The 17,132-nt window shown below is 36.1% G+C and overlaps 1 protein-coding gene across 4 annotated transcripts in view; it reads right to left on the reverse strand.

Annotated features, from left to right (window-relative positions):
- The window catches only part of Rabgap1l (RAB GTPase activating protein 1 like), a 682,536-nt gene that overhangs the window by 456,293 nt on the left and 209,111 nt on the right, over nt 1-17,132 (reverse strand). For all 4 annotated transcript variants that reach the window (XM_045141715.1, XM_004658772.3, XM_045141714.1 and 1 more), the window contains exon 13: nt 8,114-8,264. In XM_045141715.1, the coding sequence (XP_044997650.1) occupies nt 8,114-8,264 (151 nt within the window). The remainder of the gene's footprint in view (nt 1-8,113; nt 8,265-17,132) is intronic.

Genomic DNA, 17,132 nt, shown 5'->3' on the forward strand with positions numbered 1-17,132 from the left:
TATTGGAAGAAAGTGTGCATACTAATGACATTCTGATCTAGGAATAAGAATTCTGAGCAATTTTTGCCTAGTCTTTTTTATCAGTCATTAAGAATTAAAATGTTTATATATAAAAACTAAAGTCCACGGTGAATTGAATGGTAATAACACTGGTGAATTATGCAACTAGATTTTTAATTCAGAGGGAAAAGTAAATCAATCAAGAATACTAATAATTTCTTATATTATTTCTTATATCATTAAGACACAACATATTGACATGATTATAATATTTAATTTAACAAATGAAATTAGGTGAAGAACATATTAATTCAATCAAAACACAGTTTGTGGGATAAAACTTTAAAGTTTAAAAAATTGCATAATGAGCTGGAGAGATGGTTTAGTGGTTACGGTGCTTGCCTGTGAAGCCTAACAACCCAGGTTCAATTCCCCAGTATCCATATAAGCCAGATGCACAAGGTGGTAAAGTGTCTGGGATTCATTTACAGTGGCTGGAGGCTCTGGTGCACCCATTTTTCTCTATCTGGCTCTTTCTCTCAAATACATACATACATACAGTACATATATACATACAAAACATTTTTATAACGTGTATAATAATACTGCCCCAATGTGATATTTATAGAGCATATTTTTGGAGATGCTCAATAAATTTCAAAGAGAACTAATTTTTTTTTTCAAATTCAAGATAGCCTTAAATTTATTTACTGGCCTTTTGGTTTTCCATTTACCTCATTTTTTCAGAAGAAGGAAATAGGACCTAGAAAATGAGTTTGCTATAGGAGAACTGCTGCAGGTCAGTACTTGTGTTATACAAGCATTGCATAAGTAATAAATAAACTGAATTATAATGAAGAACAATGAATGAGTTAAAAAATACATTTGTTAATGAGTAGTTTTATGTCTGGTCCCTAGGAAATACCCATGAAATATAATGAAAACCAATCAGACTTCATTTAATCAGCTATGTTCTATAACTTAAAAGATTTCTAAGAATATACTCAAAATTCCTAAATTCAAATCCTTTGATTACAATGCCATAGCCAATTAATTCCACTGATTTGCTGATTTTTTTCATTGTTGGTTTGGTTTGTTACTCATCATGGAGCACTGACATTTAGTACTTTAATGCATTCTTAAGGGCTAGTACTGGGCTCTAGGGTTGTAAAGTAAAAGATGCCAGAGTCAGTCCATGATGACACAACCACAATCTTGTAAGTCTTAAAAAAAAAAAAATCAAGCCAGATGTGGTGGTACACCCCTTTAGTCCCAGCACTTGGCAGGCAGAGGAAGGAGGATCTCTGAGAGTTTGAAGCCACCCTGGGTCTACAATAGTGAATCCAGGACAGCCTAAGCTACAGTGAGATCCTACCCTGAAAAAAAAAAATCAATTAAAATCCATACAACTAAAGGCAAGGACAGGCAGAAAGAACAAGAAATTCTGTAAAAACAAAACTAAAATTTCACTTTTCAAGACTACATTATAGGCAGTTAAGAAAGGGAAGCATTGGGACTACAGAGTGAGTTCCAGATCAGCTTGGGCTACAGTGAGTTTTGAGACCCTACCTTGAAGAAAAAAAACGGTGTTGGCGGGGGGGGGGGGGGGAGGGAACAGCTAATAAAGGGAATGGAAGACAGTACGGAGAGACAGAGTAAAATAATGGGAAAGAGACAAAAAGAAGAAAGAGAAGACATTATGGGGATTCACAAATCAGTCAAGCAAGAAGCTGTAAAACAGAACAATTATCAAGACACGAAGAGAAGACATCTGACAAGAGTGCAGACTAAGAAGGTAGATTTTCGTACCTGCCTTATAGGTGGCTGCTGACTATACCCTTTACACCATCATACTAATGAAGAGAAACACATCTAAATACAGAATTGGAGGGAAAGACAAATCAAAGCCAAACACAGAACAATAAAAAAGCACAATAAAACATAAGTATATTCTCAAATATGTGCTAAACCAATAAAGTTCATTTTCTCTTTAATTGTACAATTATACACATAGTTACAGCTGAGCACCAATAATATATTTCATCAAGCCACAGAGTGATCTATGTCCAGTAAGAATAAGTAAAAAGTTTTATTTCAAAACAGAATGCTTATTCTAATTCTAAAATATAAAAACATTCCTTCATTTGTTTAAATACAATGTTTAAAGCAAAGTGGGCATAGTGGCTCATACCTGTGATTCTAGCACTTCTGAGGCTGAGACAGGAGGACTAGCAAGGGTTTATGAAATCCTGGGCTACTGAATGAGACACTACCTCAAAAAATAAAGGCTAAAAACTTATTTTGTAACTGGTAAATGAATATATCTCTAAATACATTAGAATAACTTTTTAAATTTTTATACAAAAAAGCTGATAGAACTTGTATTCATGTGTAATTTTATAACATGTAAATATCACTGTAGGCATGAAATAAAATAAACAACCTATAGAGATAAGGACTAAAGATACTGGATTTAAAAATATGCTGAGGAAACACCATACTATGTTAAGATATAACTGTGGAATTAAAAAAAAAAAAAAAACCACCATCAAGGCTGGGAGTGGTGGCACACACCTTTAATCCCAGCACTCAGGAGGTATAGAAAGGTGGATTGCTGTGAGTTTGAGGCCAGTCTGTTACTATAGAGAGAGAATTCCAGGTCAGCCTGAGTTAGAAGTGAGACCCTACATTTAAAAAAAAAAAATCATTATTCAAGAAGAAAAATGAAAAATTACATTTTCTAACTGAACTCTTTCGCTAGTTCTTATTCCTCTAATACAAATCTTCCAATATTTATATATTCAAGGTATGAACAATATAATTCAATTGGTTCTCTTTCTCCTCTTTGCCCATAGTTTTTAATTCCTCAATTACTGCTTAGTGAATTTTAAATAATTGCAAAATTTCTAAACCAATTCTAATGCTATGTCAATGTCAATAATTCACTCGTATAAATGCCTATGGTTCTTATAAACAGTAGTGCTACAGACCCAATAAGAATAACCTCATTCTATCAAAAGGCTCATTTCCTACAACTAGACAAGCTGATCACAGGGAACAGAGCAGCTGTGTAATTAGCACTGTTCTGACTCCATGAAATCAAATGTTGAGTGTTATTTGACTAATAAACTGCACAGGATTTTTTTTAAAAGAAGCTTCATAAAGGAAACGCAAACATTTACCTGGTTAAATGACATATGGTGTTTCATTTAGTGTAAACTGTTCAAATAAACTATTTAATATCATAATTTGACTCTTCAACCCAATATTTATTGAATGCCATTCAAACCTAAAAAAATACTGATTTAAACATTTCCTCTTGAGAATTTATAGTATAACTATAGGACATTTCACTGGAGTAATTTTTTTCTTTTTCTTTTTTTAAAAATATTTTATTTTTAAATATTTATTTATTTGACAGAGGGAAAGAGAGAGAGGAATGGGTGCACCAGGGCTTCCAGCAACTGCAAATGAACTTCCAGATGCACACACCATGTTGTACATCTGGCTTACATGGGTACTGGGGAATCGAACTGAGGGCCTTTGGCTTTGCAGGCAAGCGCCTTAACTGCTAAGCCATCTCTCCAGCCCCCCCTTTTTTTCTTTTGATAGCTGTTTTATTAAAAGCCATCTGCCATGATAATAAACGGGAGAACAGAGAGAAGACAGTGTTTACTCTGAACACTACCAATAATTTGACAGAAATAAACACAGTGAACTTTTATCTGTCCATGCAATACTTAAGAAAGCAGAGAACTTGCACATTCTTAAAAACAGCCACTCTTGTGGCTGCTTTTTTATTTATTATTCAAACACTGGATTGCTGGCAGTACGGAGCTACCAAAGTAGTATTTGCAACTATTCCCCATTTTGTTCTATGATACAGAGTAAGCAAATGCTGCCTATAACTTATAAAATTGAACTGATATTTCAGTCAATGATTTATTTTAGTTAAATTATTTCAACAATTCCTATGTAATACAACACTACTGCAATACCAGGCACACAATAAATAATCAAAAATTTTTGGTCAGATGTGGTGGCGCAAGCCTTTAATCCCAGCTCTCGAGAGGAAGAGGTAGGTAGGAGATCGCTATGAGTTTAAGGCCACCCTGAAACTACATAGTGAATTCCAGGTCAGCTTAAGTAAAACTCTACCTCAAAAAATAACAACAACAACAAACAAACAAAAAACTTTGAATGACACTGGAATTTCAGTTATTAAAATTCCATTCCATCAGCTCTATGGTTAATTAAATCTCTTGTGGCATCATTTGATTTTTTTTCCTGAGGCTCTTCAGTTGCTGGATGAACAATTCAAGTTGTGGGGGAAATAAGCTTATGATTATAATATTTCTGAAAGTTACCAATTAAAGTTTTGCTTTGGTTTTAAGCAAGTGTAAGGTAAAAGTGTTATAAATTTGATCACTTCAACAAAAACAAAGAACCACAATCTAATATTTGCTGTGCTATATAGGTACCAATCAACAGATTTGATAAGTTAGTATATACATGTCATATAACTGCTAAACTTGTACATACACTTCGGTTATATTAACTAACATTCAAATTGTCCTAAAATGTACACAGCCTCCCTCATAACAAATGACTCAGGCTATGTAAATAGTGACTATTACTCAGTGGAACCTCATGCCACCAACTAATTTCAGAAGCTCTAAATACTTTTTTGCTCATTTCCATAGGGGCTACAGGATAGCCATACTTTGAGGTCATCTCTAAAATTACAACAAATGCTAAATAAATAGAAATAACAAGAAATCCCAATGAAGCACTTGAGATTTTAGTTGTGTGATAAGTCTTCAAGTGATCCATCAGTGGTGATATAAAATATAGATTGCCTTCTGATTTTCCTTATACCCTACTGTTTGTGAATGCTTGCTATTAGGCCTAAGTGCTCTGCTTGAATTACCTTGTTGAATTTCCACAATAGTCCTGTAACATAACAAACAGCATGGCAATTCTACAAAGGAGGGAATGGTGACAGGAAAGAATTCACAAGTTTACAAGCTAGTGAGTAGCAGAATTTGAAATGTTGAGCCAGGTTCTCACTTCATGATAAGAACAACTTTTGCCACAGCAAGTTGTGCCTGAATGATTCTGTGGAGATTGGCATGGACAAAGCACAACTGTCCATGGATTTGGACCTAACAGCTCTTCTGAATAATCCTCTTGGATCATTCAGAAGATAACCAAGCATTCTCAGTGGCCCTGTCTACCTACCAAAAACAATCAAGAGTACTACAACAGGACTGCTGCTCAACACTCTCCACAGTGAGATAGCATAAACTCATGACCTACCACTGTGTAAGGCTTATGGAATGGAAAAAAAATAAATAAGTGACCATGTAAATAATTCAAAAAATGAACTCAGGTCCCCCTTGGGAGGCATGAAAAGAGAATTTATTGACCATCTGAAACATGTTAAGGATAAGGTATCTCACAAAGGGCACAACAACTGTAGAACTTGTTGGTAAGGATGAAGGTCTACAATAACCCTACATTTTGTGTTAAGCTACTTTAAGCCATTATAGAATATGTTAAATTAATACATTTGACTTTTGTACTAAAGGCTTTTTCTCTCAATGTGATGTGATAAGAAGGAAGAGACTGTAGAGTCTGCTGAGGAAGTACAGTGGGATGAGAGTCAACCTAAGAGTGTTTGTCTAGCACATTCAATGTCCTATATTCAATTCCTCTAACATCCAAAAGAAGAAAAAAGTTGAAAGCATATTATGATAATGTCTTCCCATCCTTTGAGCCAATGGAGTCACAAAACAAAGATATTTGAGGGTCACACAGGTTCTTAAAGTATATAAATAATATAGAGTAATAGAGAAACAAGTCTGTGGCAAAACAGAAAGCACAAGAAAAGCACAAGCACGGTATACTTTGATATACTGACAGTTTCACAAAATGGAACTGAAAGAATGCTATCCATGAAATGAATATCTCAGGATATAATTTTGCTTTAGGTTCTAATCTGGTATACCTTTACTAAAGAATTAAATGATTGATACATTACTTTTTCATATAAGCCTAGTCTTATGTGAGTTTTTACCATTCTTTCTTATGCAATCTATGATCTCTGACAGGGTTTTTTATAAAGCAACTCTGTTTAATCTGAACTGTCCCATTATGTGATGCTGAAATCTGGCCATGTATTTAATATGGTTAGAAAAATGAAGTGGACTAAAAGAAGGTAGTGATAGCTCCTGAACCACAACCAAAAAAAAAATGCTACATATGCAGGTACTTTTTACTTAAAATCTTCTGGGAATTCATACTCTTCCCACTGAGTGATGGTAAGCTAGACAGATTTGCTACCAGAGGACATAAATATACTGTTGGATACAATGAGACTTGCTGTCTCATTTCTACTTCTAAGCATAGAAAAAAGAGAGTCATTTTTAGAAATATAACATTATCCATCTTGTTATTATCTTTGACTATGATGCACAGAAGACAATGAAATTAAATATACCATTGTACTTGTCACAGAAATGTTAAGACTTGAAAGCATTACTGAAGGCCCCTCATCAGAAGAACACATTTCTATACTGTTTGGATGAAAATGTTTTGAACAAAGTGTTCGTATAACAAAAGAAAATAACATTAAATTTTTTATGTCACAGATTTATAAACTGGACATGAAAATATTTATTTCAGCCAGGTGAGGAGGTACACATCTTTAATTCCAGTACTTGGGAGCCAGAGGTAGGAGAATCGCTGTGCGTTCGAGGCCACCCTGAGACTACATAATAAATTCCAGATCAGTCTGGGCTAGAGTGAGACCCTACCTCGGAAAACCAAAAAATATATATATTTCATGACTATATACATTGGTAGTCAATGTCAAGTGGCAATTAGAAAATGTCACTATAACATAAGCCACTAAGATTATATATATTTTGAATAAGATATTCTATAACAAATTTCAACTACTGCTCCTATTAAAAGGAAGTTAAAAGAAAGGAAGACAGTTATCTACTCAATATTAATTCTCTCTTTTTTCAATAAAAAATGCATTGAAGAGGGACTGGGAAGATGGCTCAGTAGGTAAAATGTTGAGTTCAGCTCACATGTAAAATGTCAGGAATAGTAGTACACACCTGTAATCTCAGCACTGCAGATACTCTGGGGCTCCCTGGCTATTGAGACTAGCCAAATAAAGAAATTCCATGTTCAGTGAGAGTGCATGTCTCAAAGACCAAGAAGGAAAGCAGTAGAGGAAGACAGCTGACATCAACCTCTGGCCTCCATATGCACAAATACATGTGCCCACATATATATGAATACATACATGCAAGCACACCTCATACACATACCCACGCAGTAAAATATTTGGGCATGAGGTGAAGGACAGCATCATTAAAAATACTTTGCATGGCTGGAGGGAGGGTTTGGAAGTTAAGGCACTTGCCTAAGGAGCCTAAGGAGCCATGTTTAATTCCCCAGTACCCAGTAAGCTAAATAAACGAGGTGGCACATATGCTGGAGTTCATCTGCAGTGGCTGGAGGTCCTGGCATACCCATTCTCTCTATCTATCCCCCCCTCAATAAATAAATTAAATTAAATACTTTCCAGATTCCAAAGACTTACAAATACATAGTATTCTGGTCAAAGAGATCTAAAGGTCATCTGAATTAAAAGTTAAACCAGGGGCTGGAGAGATGGTGTAGCAGTTAAGGCATTTGTCTGCAAAGCCACAGGACCCAGGTTCAATTTTCCAGTACCCACATAAGCCAGATGCACAAAGTAACACATGTGTCTGAAGTTTATTTGCAGTGATTAAAAAGGCCTTGGCATACCCATTCTCTTTCTCTCTCTATCTCTCTCTCTTTCTAATAAATAAAGAAAACAGATTTTTTTAAAAAAATCAATTTAACCAAGGCAGAAAGTATTCAAAGATTATCACAGGCATTATTTATCACTAACCAATAAGTGTTCAGAAAAAAAGATGAAAGTACTGATTGCCCAGTACTAATATATTTTTAGAGAAGTTCAAAGCACTTATGACTTACTGGACCTATTTAAAAAAAAAAAAAAAAACCAAGATATCCTCATGAAAACAATATGAAAAGAGTTTCTTACCTTTGTGATAAGAATTCGGTATTTATCTAGCATTGCCTGGTTGTCATGGCAGCCTGCTAATAATTGCCATACTTCTGCCCTCAATGCTTCTGGAACACCACTCTTCACCAAAGTGGAAAGCCCTTTGGGTCGGGCACCAAGGTTATTGTGCCTGAAGAAAGAAGAAAACAAACCACTCATATGACATGTCCTTAATTATTATGACTATATGAAGTACATTTATTAGTTTACATAAAAACATATGCCTGGGTCAAGAGAAAAATGAAAGGGAATGCAAAGCTAAAATAGTGCTTAAAATACAGTGATGTCTTTAACATTTTTTTCTGGATTCATCCTATTTAAAGGGGGTATGTTATTCCATTTTCAGGGAAAGATTTTTGTCCTATTATTTATGTTGTTTTTTTTCTTTCAAGGTAGGGTCTTGCTCTAGCCCAGGATGATCTGGAATTCACTATGTAGTCACCGGGAGGCCTCACACACATGGTAATCCCCCTACCTCTGCTTCCCAGCTCATTTATGTTTTTAATCATCTTATTATTATGTAATAATGAATATATAACTTTTGTTCTAGACAATATTTCAAGACATAAAAAATATTTTAATCCCCTGAGGTAGATGCATTGCAACTCTGTCCAGTGTTGCATTGGCAGGGGACTGGTGCATAATGATGTTAAAAATGGACAATAAGCTGGGCATGATAGCACACACCTTTAATCCCAGCACTCAGGAGGTAGAAGTAGGAGGATCGCCATGAGTTCAAGGCCACCCTGAGACTCCATAATGAATTCCAGGTCAGCCTGGGCTAAAGTGAGATCCTACCTCAAAAAACCAAAAATTAAAATAATTTTTTTAAATTTATTTATTTGAGAGCGACAGACACAGAGAGAAAGACAGATAGAGGGAGAGAGAGAATGGGCACGCCAGGGCTTCCAGCCTCTGCAAATGAACTCCAGACGCGTGCGCCCCATCGTGCATCTGGCTAACGTGGGACCTGGGGAAGCGAGCCTCGAACCGGGGTCCTTAGGCTTCACAGGCAAGCGCTGAACCGCTAATCCATCTCTCCAGCCCAAAAATAATTTTTAAAAAATGGGCAATAAGCAAATCACACCTTCCTTGGCGATACCTATTTGTCCAGACCATATACAAAAAGTAGGTTCCACATTATGGAAGGCATGAAGTTATACACACTACAACTGGCTGCAGCACTCATATCCTGACCCAAAGTTTGCCTTGGTAGCCCAACTTTTAATTCTCAGCTCCAGTATGACTGTAAATATAAAAAATCTTCTAGAATGAAATTATCTAAAGTGATTTTTTTGGAAACAAGAATTCCTTATGTTGGTAATATAGTAGTTGCTCTTTTTTGGTCTCTTAGAGGTGACCTGGTGCAAGCATCTGGACTCCAAAACTTGAAAATGCATCCCCGCTTACCCTAATACCTCTAGGCCATGATTTCAAGTTTTCAGTCTAAAAAGTCATGGGATCCATCTGTTTGTTCTATATAATCACCATCCCACCTACTTGTCTAAATTATGCACATTCTGCTATCTCTAACCCACATTTAAGTTTTGGCATCCCTTCTTCTATATGCTTAATGTATTTTTCCCTCATGTTGCCATAATCTAGATATTTTGGGGGAAAGAACTATGATAATGTTCATAACTTATATAAATTCAAGTAAACTCATATTATTAAGTAAATCATCAGACTTATGCCCATCCTGCTTTTACTTGGCTAATATTTCCTTTTGTTTTGTTATTCGACATAGGGTCTCACTCTAGCCCAGGCTGACCTGGAATTCACTATGGAGTCTCAGGGTGGCCTCGAACTCACACCAATCCTCCTACCTCTGCCTCCCAAGTGCTGGGATTAAAAGTGTGCGCCACCATGACCAGCTTAGCTAACATTTTGTTTTGAGGGGTTAGAAAATCAAAGCTGATGATACCAATCATCATAAACCAAAATGAAATTGAAAGAGTTACAGAGTTTATGAGCTTTAACACTATTAAAGAATACCATTATACTACTAAAAAACTTAAACAGGTTCAAATATCACATAGATAATATTATACTATACATATGATATGATATGTTATAATATGATATGATCCTGGCTATTTTGAGATCTTCTTTTGAACATACATATAGAAAGAATATAGGAGAATATATACATAATAAAATTAAGAGGAAAGATACACTTTTTATTTTCATGTGCTGCCTGAACTACTACAATGATCTTAAATCTTTTATACTCTAAGACAGAAAAATAGTTTTAATTCTTTAAATTGTCCTCATAGACTTAAATCAAAAGTTGATTTTAGTCAATTTGAAAGAAATGATAAATATGTTCTCAAAAATATATCAAGTAGACAAGTTTTAATTTTTCTTGAGAAGAGGAACACCTGATAAACTATTTGATGCTTGGAACTTCCTTCCAACTATCTTAATATCCACTGAGTTTGAGACCGCAATAGAACCAAGATCATTTATGAAAGGAACTTTTCATAATTTAATGTTTCGTTTTGATTATGCTTTTAGATGGGGAAAACTTGTGATTTCAAGGTAGATTAATATGTTTGTTCTTAATGTAGAAAACAGAGCTAATTAATAAACCAACAGTGTGGGTGTATAAATGGCTAAGCTTATTTCTTCTAAGTTAAAGAAAAAACACTATGAATATTCAGTTCCATAATATATGATTCACAGAAGGCGAGTCAAGATATTTAACTATATATTGCAGAATAGGCACAAATATGATGATTTACTTAATAATATGATCACATTATATATCAATACCCATGAAAACTCAGCATAACTCTAAGTAAAAGAAAGCCAGATTCTGCTTTACATGAACTTCTATCATGATACCTCTGACATGCATATAAAATTTCTGTTACACTCTCACTATCTTGATTTCTTCCCCTCCCCCCCTTTTTTCAATATATTCAACATGACTTCTCTGCCAATTTCTACTGAAGTGATCCATTACACCTTTCTATGCAACTAAGCTCGAGGGCTATTTTTTAGTCCTTGAGGTTTTAACTACTCTGTCCACTGTTTCCCTTGGCTGAAGTGACAAAACACTCCTTTTCTTTATCCCCTTCTATAAACCTTATGATTGATTGTTTACTCTCTACTAAATTCTTAAATATTCCCAGTTCAATGGCTCCACTCTTGTCCTCAACTATCTAGTTCTTTCACTCTTGTTTTTAGGTTACTTCTGCCCATGTTTTCTGAGTAACAGAAGCTCAAAAGCATCACAAAAACAATACATCTGAGTATGAACTTTCATTCTTGTCCCAAAACTAGGATCTTTGCTGCAGAAGTGTGTCACTGGATAAAGCCCTGCTTTCTCCCCCGCTCTCTTTCTCCACCCTGTAATTGTGATGACTGCCTTCCTCCTTCTCCTGCCATGTTTTCCCCACCATGTTGGACCACCCCTAAAATTATAAACAGAAAATAAACTCTTCATCCCCTAAGCTGTTTCTGGTTGGGTATTTTGTCCCAACAATGAGTAATTAACTGATAAAATACCAAAGTATTAAAACAGCCATTGCTTTCAATATTTCTAATAAAACCATAATAACAGGAGACTAGGGAGATGGGTCACTGGATAACTACGTGCTTGTTGTCCAACTCTGAATAGCTGCATTCAGATCCCATGTATAAGCCAGAAGCTGTGGTGAGCTTCTGTAATCCCAGTATGCCTATGGCAAGAAGGGAAGTACAGCAAGGAGAATTTTGGGAATGTTCATGAATGGTGTGGCAAGCAAATCCTTAACTCAAAGGAGGTAGAGACAAGGATCAACTCAAAGTTGTCCTTTGACCTCCATACACATCATGACATGCAATCACATACATGCTACCTAAATAAAATTTAAAGTAAAATAAAAGACAAGGGCTAGAGAGAATCTCAGTGGTTTAGGCACTTGCTTGCAAAGCCTAAAGGCCCAGGTTCAATTCCCAAGTACCCACATAAAGCCAGATGCACAAAGTGATGTATGCATCTGGAATTCGTTTGCGGTAGCAGAGGCTCTACGACCCTTCTCTCTCTTTGTCTCTCTGTATCTCTCTGTCACTCTCTCTATGTGCTTGAAAATAAATAAAAATATTTACATTTTTTAAAATGGGGCTGGCAGGATGGCTTAGCAGTTAAGGCATTTGCCTGCAAAGCCAAAGGACACTGGTTCAATTCCCCAGGACCAACATTAGCCAGGTACACAAGGGGGCGCACATGTCTGGAGTTCCTGTGCAGTGGCTGGAGGCCCTGACACACCCATTGTCTCTCTCCCTCCCTCTTTCTCTGTTAAATAACCAAAAATATTAAAATATATAACATACAGTCATGGTTTTGATGTAAGAGTACTTCTATCAGAAACTTAGAAATCAGAACTTACCCAGGAAAAAAGATAGATATAATAATTTATAAAGTCACCCATAAGCCAAATAGATACTGGTTGATCCGTAATCAATACTGTTATATTGTTTTGTTTTGCTTCTTGCAATACTGGGGGTTAAACCCAAGGCCTTGATTATGCTAGGCAAACATTTCACCACTGAGTCAAATCCCCAGAATCTCCATAAGGGCAAGGATTTGTCACTTCTTTGCTTGGGTATTCTGAGCTCCAAAAACACATGACTGGCACATAACAGGTATTCAATGCACTTTTCAATAAATAAATGACACATTTATAAAATGAATTTAACACGGTAGAATACTATGGCCAAATAAACAAATAAGAATGCTTTTAGATAAAAACTTTCTCATTCATTTTAACAAGATGAAAAACATTGTCATGTACTACTCACCTAAATAATTTTCTTTCAAAAAAACTTCATTTTTTATTTTTTCAGACAAGCCCTACCCAGGCATGTAAGAACTCTTTCCATTTTCATAACTATTTATTGGCAGAGAAAATTTCAAAGAGAAGGTATCATTTCAAACAAAAGCAGCAGAAATGAAGAGATGCGAAATGTCACTGAATGTGAAGATAGTCAAAAATACATTAGGCAATTATGATACCAAGATGGTAAAAGTAAGTATCTAGAAGATAGGAGACTACAGGAAAAGCAGCTTGATCCATTAAAAAAACAAAACTCTCAAGAAAGTGAAGAATTAGAACTGAAAATGGTATATTACAAAGTGATACATTATCAAATAACACAGGTTGGGAATTCTTTCTTCCCCCAAAGTAAGAAATCCCAGGTAGGCAGAAGTTATGCATACCTAGGCTGAGAAACATTACGGCAAGTATGTGCCTACTGTACATTAGCTAAAGTTCAATTCCCCAGCAGGAAAAGGAGACAAGGGCTGAAGAGATGGTTTAGGTGTTAAGGCACTTGCCTGCAAAGCTAAAGGGCCCAGATTTGATTCCCTAGGACCCACGTAAGCCAGATGCACAGGTCTAGAATTTGTTTGCAGTGGCGGAATGCCCTAGCATACCCATATTCTCTCTCTCTCTCTCTCTCTCTCTCTCTCTCTCTCTCTCTCAAATAAATAAAAAGAAAACAGAGGGCTAGACAGATAGTTTAGTAGTTAAGGCACTTGCCTGCAAAACCTAAGCACTCATGTACAAGTCTTCAGGTCCCACATAAGCCAGATGTCCAGTGACACAGCATGCAATGCTGTACATGCTCACAGGGGTTACACATCTGGAGTTTGTTCATAGCAGCTGAAGGCCCTGGCATACCCATTCTCTCCTTTCTCCTTTCCTCTTTTTCTCTCTCAAAAATAATTTTTTAAAAAAAGAAAGAAAAATAGGGCCAGGTGTGGTGGTGCATGCCTTTAAAACCAGCTCTTGGGAGGTAGGAGTAGGAGGATTGCCATGAGTTCAAGACCACTCTGAGACTACATAGTGAATTCCAGGTTAGCCTGGGCTAGAGTGAGGCACTACCTTGAAAAAAGAAAATGAAGGGAAGGAAAAGAGAAGAGAAGAGAAGAGAAGAGAAGAGAAGAGAAGAGAAGAGAAGAGAAGAGAAGAGAAGAGAAGAGAAGAGAAGAGAAGAGAAGAAGAAAAAGAAAAAGAAAAAGAAAAAGAAAACAGAGACTAGAGGGAAAAGGAAATGGATAGGAGAAAGTGTTATTTCAAGAAAAGAAAAAATTCAAAGATCATTATTAACATAAAGAATATATATTTTAAATTTGATTTTCTTATGATTTTGCTGGGTCTCTATCAACCTCTCAGTTAAAAGGGAAAGAAGCTAGTATGTTCATGCTTAATGATTCCAAAGTTTCCTCTGAGCTTAGATGTTGTGTTTCTGATAGTTTGAAAGAGCTCAGATAGGTCGAGGGACCAATGACTAAAAATAGTTTCCTAATGAAGAATGGTGATGTACAATAGAATCCAAGAACTCAGTTGACTGAGACAGGAAAATTAAAATTTGAAAGCTAGCCTTTGCTAAAATCATATCTCAAAAAAAAAAAATCAAAGGTATAAAATGAAGGAAAGGAGCTATTTCTCCAAAGCACAAACTATAGGACTCTACACCACAGGTGTTTTACCTTAGTAAGTCACAAAAGTGCCTTCTTATTAATGCCTTCCTATTATTCCAAAAACTTTGAAATTTTCTAAACCTGAAAAAGGTCAATGCTTGAAAGACAAATTCTGAAAACATTTTTAATTGCCAATCTTATATAATAAGCATAAATTTCTGTAGGTTAGGCAAATTTCACCCTTTTCATATCAATTGTCATGACATAGACACAGTAATGGCTCAAAAGAGAAAGGTTCAAATTGAAATAGACCCAGTATGTTTTATAAAGGTTTAAACTCAGCTGTCACAGTTTATTCAGAGTTCCCTTGATTCCTTTCACAAATTTTTGAAGTCAAAAATATCTTAGATTAATATCAATGTACTTATATCTAAACAGTAATTAATAAAATATCATTTAGAATGATAATACATTTCTGAAAAATATATGCTCTGAAATTTAGAAAAACTCTGTCACTTCTCCTTTTGGACATTAATCTTTATCATGATGCATCAGTTTGATATATATAGCTCATCAATAATTATCCCTCTGTTTGTTTTATTGTTCATTTTTGAGGCAAGCCAAACAGACTGCCCCCACCCTTTTATGAGCAAGTGTAAGAAGGAGACAGAGAGACAGCGAATGAGCACATCAGGGCCTTCAGCTATTATAATCAAAGTCCAGACATGTTTGCTACCTTGTGTGCATGTGCAACCTTGCAAATGTGTCACCTTGTATGTCTAGCTTACATAGGATCTGGGGAGCCAAACATGGGTTCTTGGGCTTCACAGGCAAGTGCCTTAACTGCTAAGCAATTTCTTGAGCCCTCCAACTAGTTTTTCAGTCAACAAGTAGTTCTGGTTTTTATTTCCGTGGTGGGTGGGTGATTATGTCAAGTATTTTATTTTGCTGCTTAACCAGTTGTATATCTTATTTGAATACTGTTTGCTTAGACTGATTGTTTCTAGTTCTGGACTCTATTCTGTGCTACTAGGCTATGTGTCTGTCTATCCTTGTGTGAGTTTTTTACTACTACTGTAGCTCTATAGTAAACCCTAAATAAAACAGACTGAGTTGCCATTTACAATTAGTTGTAAAAGGAGAAATTCTAGGTCTTACATCCCCTTTTAGTGATAATAGAGTTGTTTAAAAAATGGCACTTAATATAATAGACATTTAAATGTATCACTGACAACTCTGCCCAATACTATGCCTGGTAGAATAACTCTGAAAAGGAAGAACACATTATGCAAAGACAAAGATAAACATGAAGAATATCATGAATTACATCTAAATGTTAATGTTTTCAAAATACGTTAATGACTATAAAAATGGTTTAGGAGTTCTGGTTAAGATGGCGGCGCAGGTACCACGCCAAAGCAGCCTAAGGGGGAAAATGCCAAAAAAACCTCAGCAAAATACACACATTTACTAAAAAGTGAGGTATATAGGAAACTAAAACGGCAGCGAAGTAGGAGAGATCCAGGGCATCCAGAGCCCACACAGGCCAGCAGAAGCAGCTCCAGCAGGTCTGCCGAAAGCCGCCAGACTCAGCTTGAGCCACAGGAAAAACCAGGTGAGGGGAGCTTCCACTCATACAGGAGCTCTCCGCAAACTCAAGAAACATGAAGGGAGAATGGCAGTGAACAACAGAGGAGCAGATCACAAGGTAGAAGAACACAGGGAACAGCAAGAGAACTACAGCAGCATCGGCAGCCTCCCCTTCCCAACCGCCAGTGCCCAGCTCCAGTGAACAAAGCAGCAGTGCAGCAACCCAGCCACACCAACCTGAACCAACAGCAGGACCGAAGCAGGAGCAGAGGTAACTGGGACTACACCACGGAAGGGTCTCACCTGGTCACAAGCTGACTTGGAACCCTCAACAGATCAGAAATCTTAAATCTCCTTGTTGTCAGGATTAAGGGTGTGGGTGGGGCACCACATACCCTAAGGGACAGTTAGAGGATATGGTTGTCATAATGCCTACTCTTGGATAAATACTCTGAGCTGTTCTTCCTTGAAAGTTTACGTTGCTTAGTTAAATTTTAGAATCTGCCTGTATTTTGTTCCACTCAGCCTACTTGAATACTCTCATAGCAGGCAAACCCAACACCAAGGGTCACTTTTATAGATACTCTGAGAGTCTTGAGAGCCACATCTAATGCCTTAAGCTCCTACCCTGAAGCCATATAACATCAGATTGTCTGACACATATAAAAATACCAAGCTACCTGGAAAATCCAATCATTAAATAATCAAGGATGCAAAAATATATATATACATTATAACACAAGAAACACCAAAAGTCAAGACAATATAAATCGAACAAAAAGTATTAATGCATCAGAAATGACCTCCACTGACAACAAGTTAGAGGAAATGCCTGAGAAAGATTTCAAAAGAATGATTATAAATATGCTCAAAGAAGTCAAAGAAGAAATCAAAGGAATGAAAGAGGAAATCAAAGGAATCAAAGAAAACACAGGACACCAATTTAATGAAATAAAGAGGTCAATATTAGACATAAATAAGGAAATAGAAATAATA

The sequence above is a fragment of the Jaculus jaculus genome, chromosome 1, assembly GCF_020740685.1.
Source record: "Jaculus jaculus isolate mJacJac1 chromosome 1, mJacJac1.mat.Y.cur, whole genome shotgun sequence".
Classification (NCBI taxonomy): Eukaryota; Metazoa; Chordata; class Mammalia; order Rodentia; family Dipodidae; genus Jaculus; species Jaculus jaculus.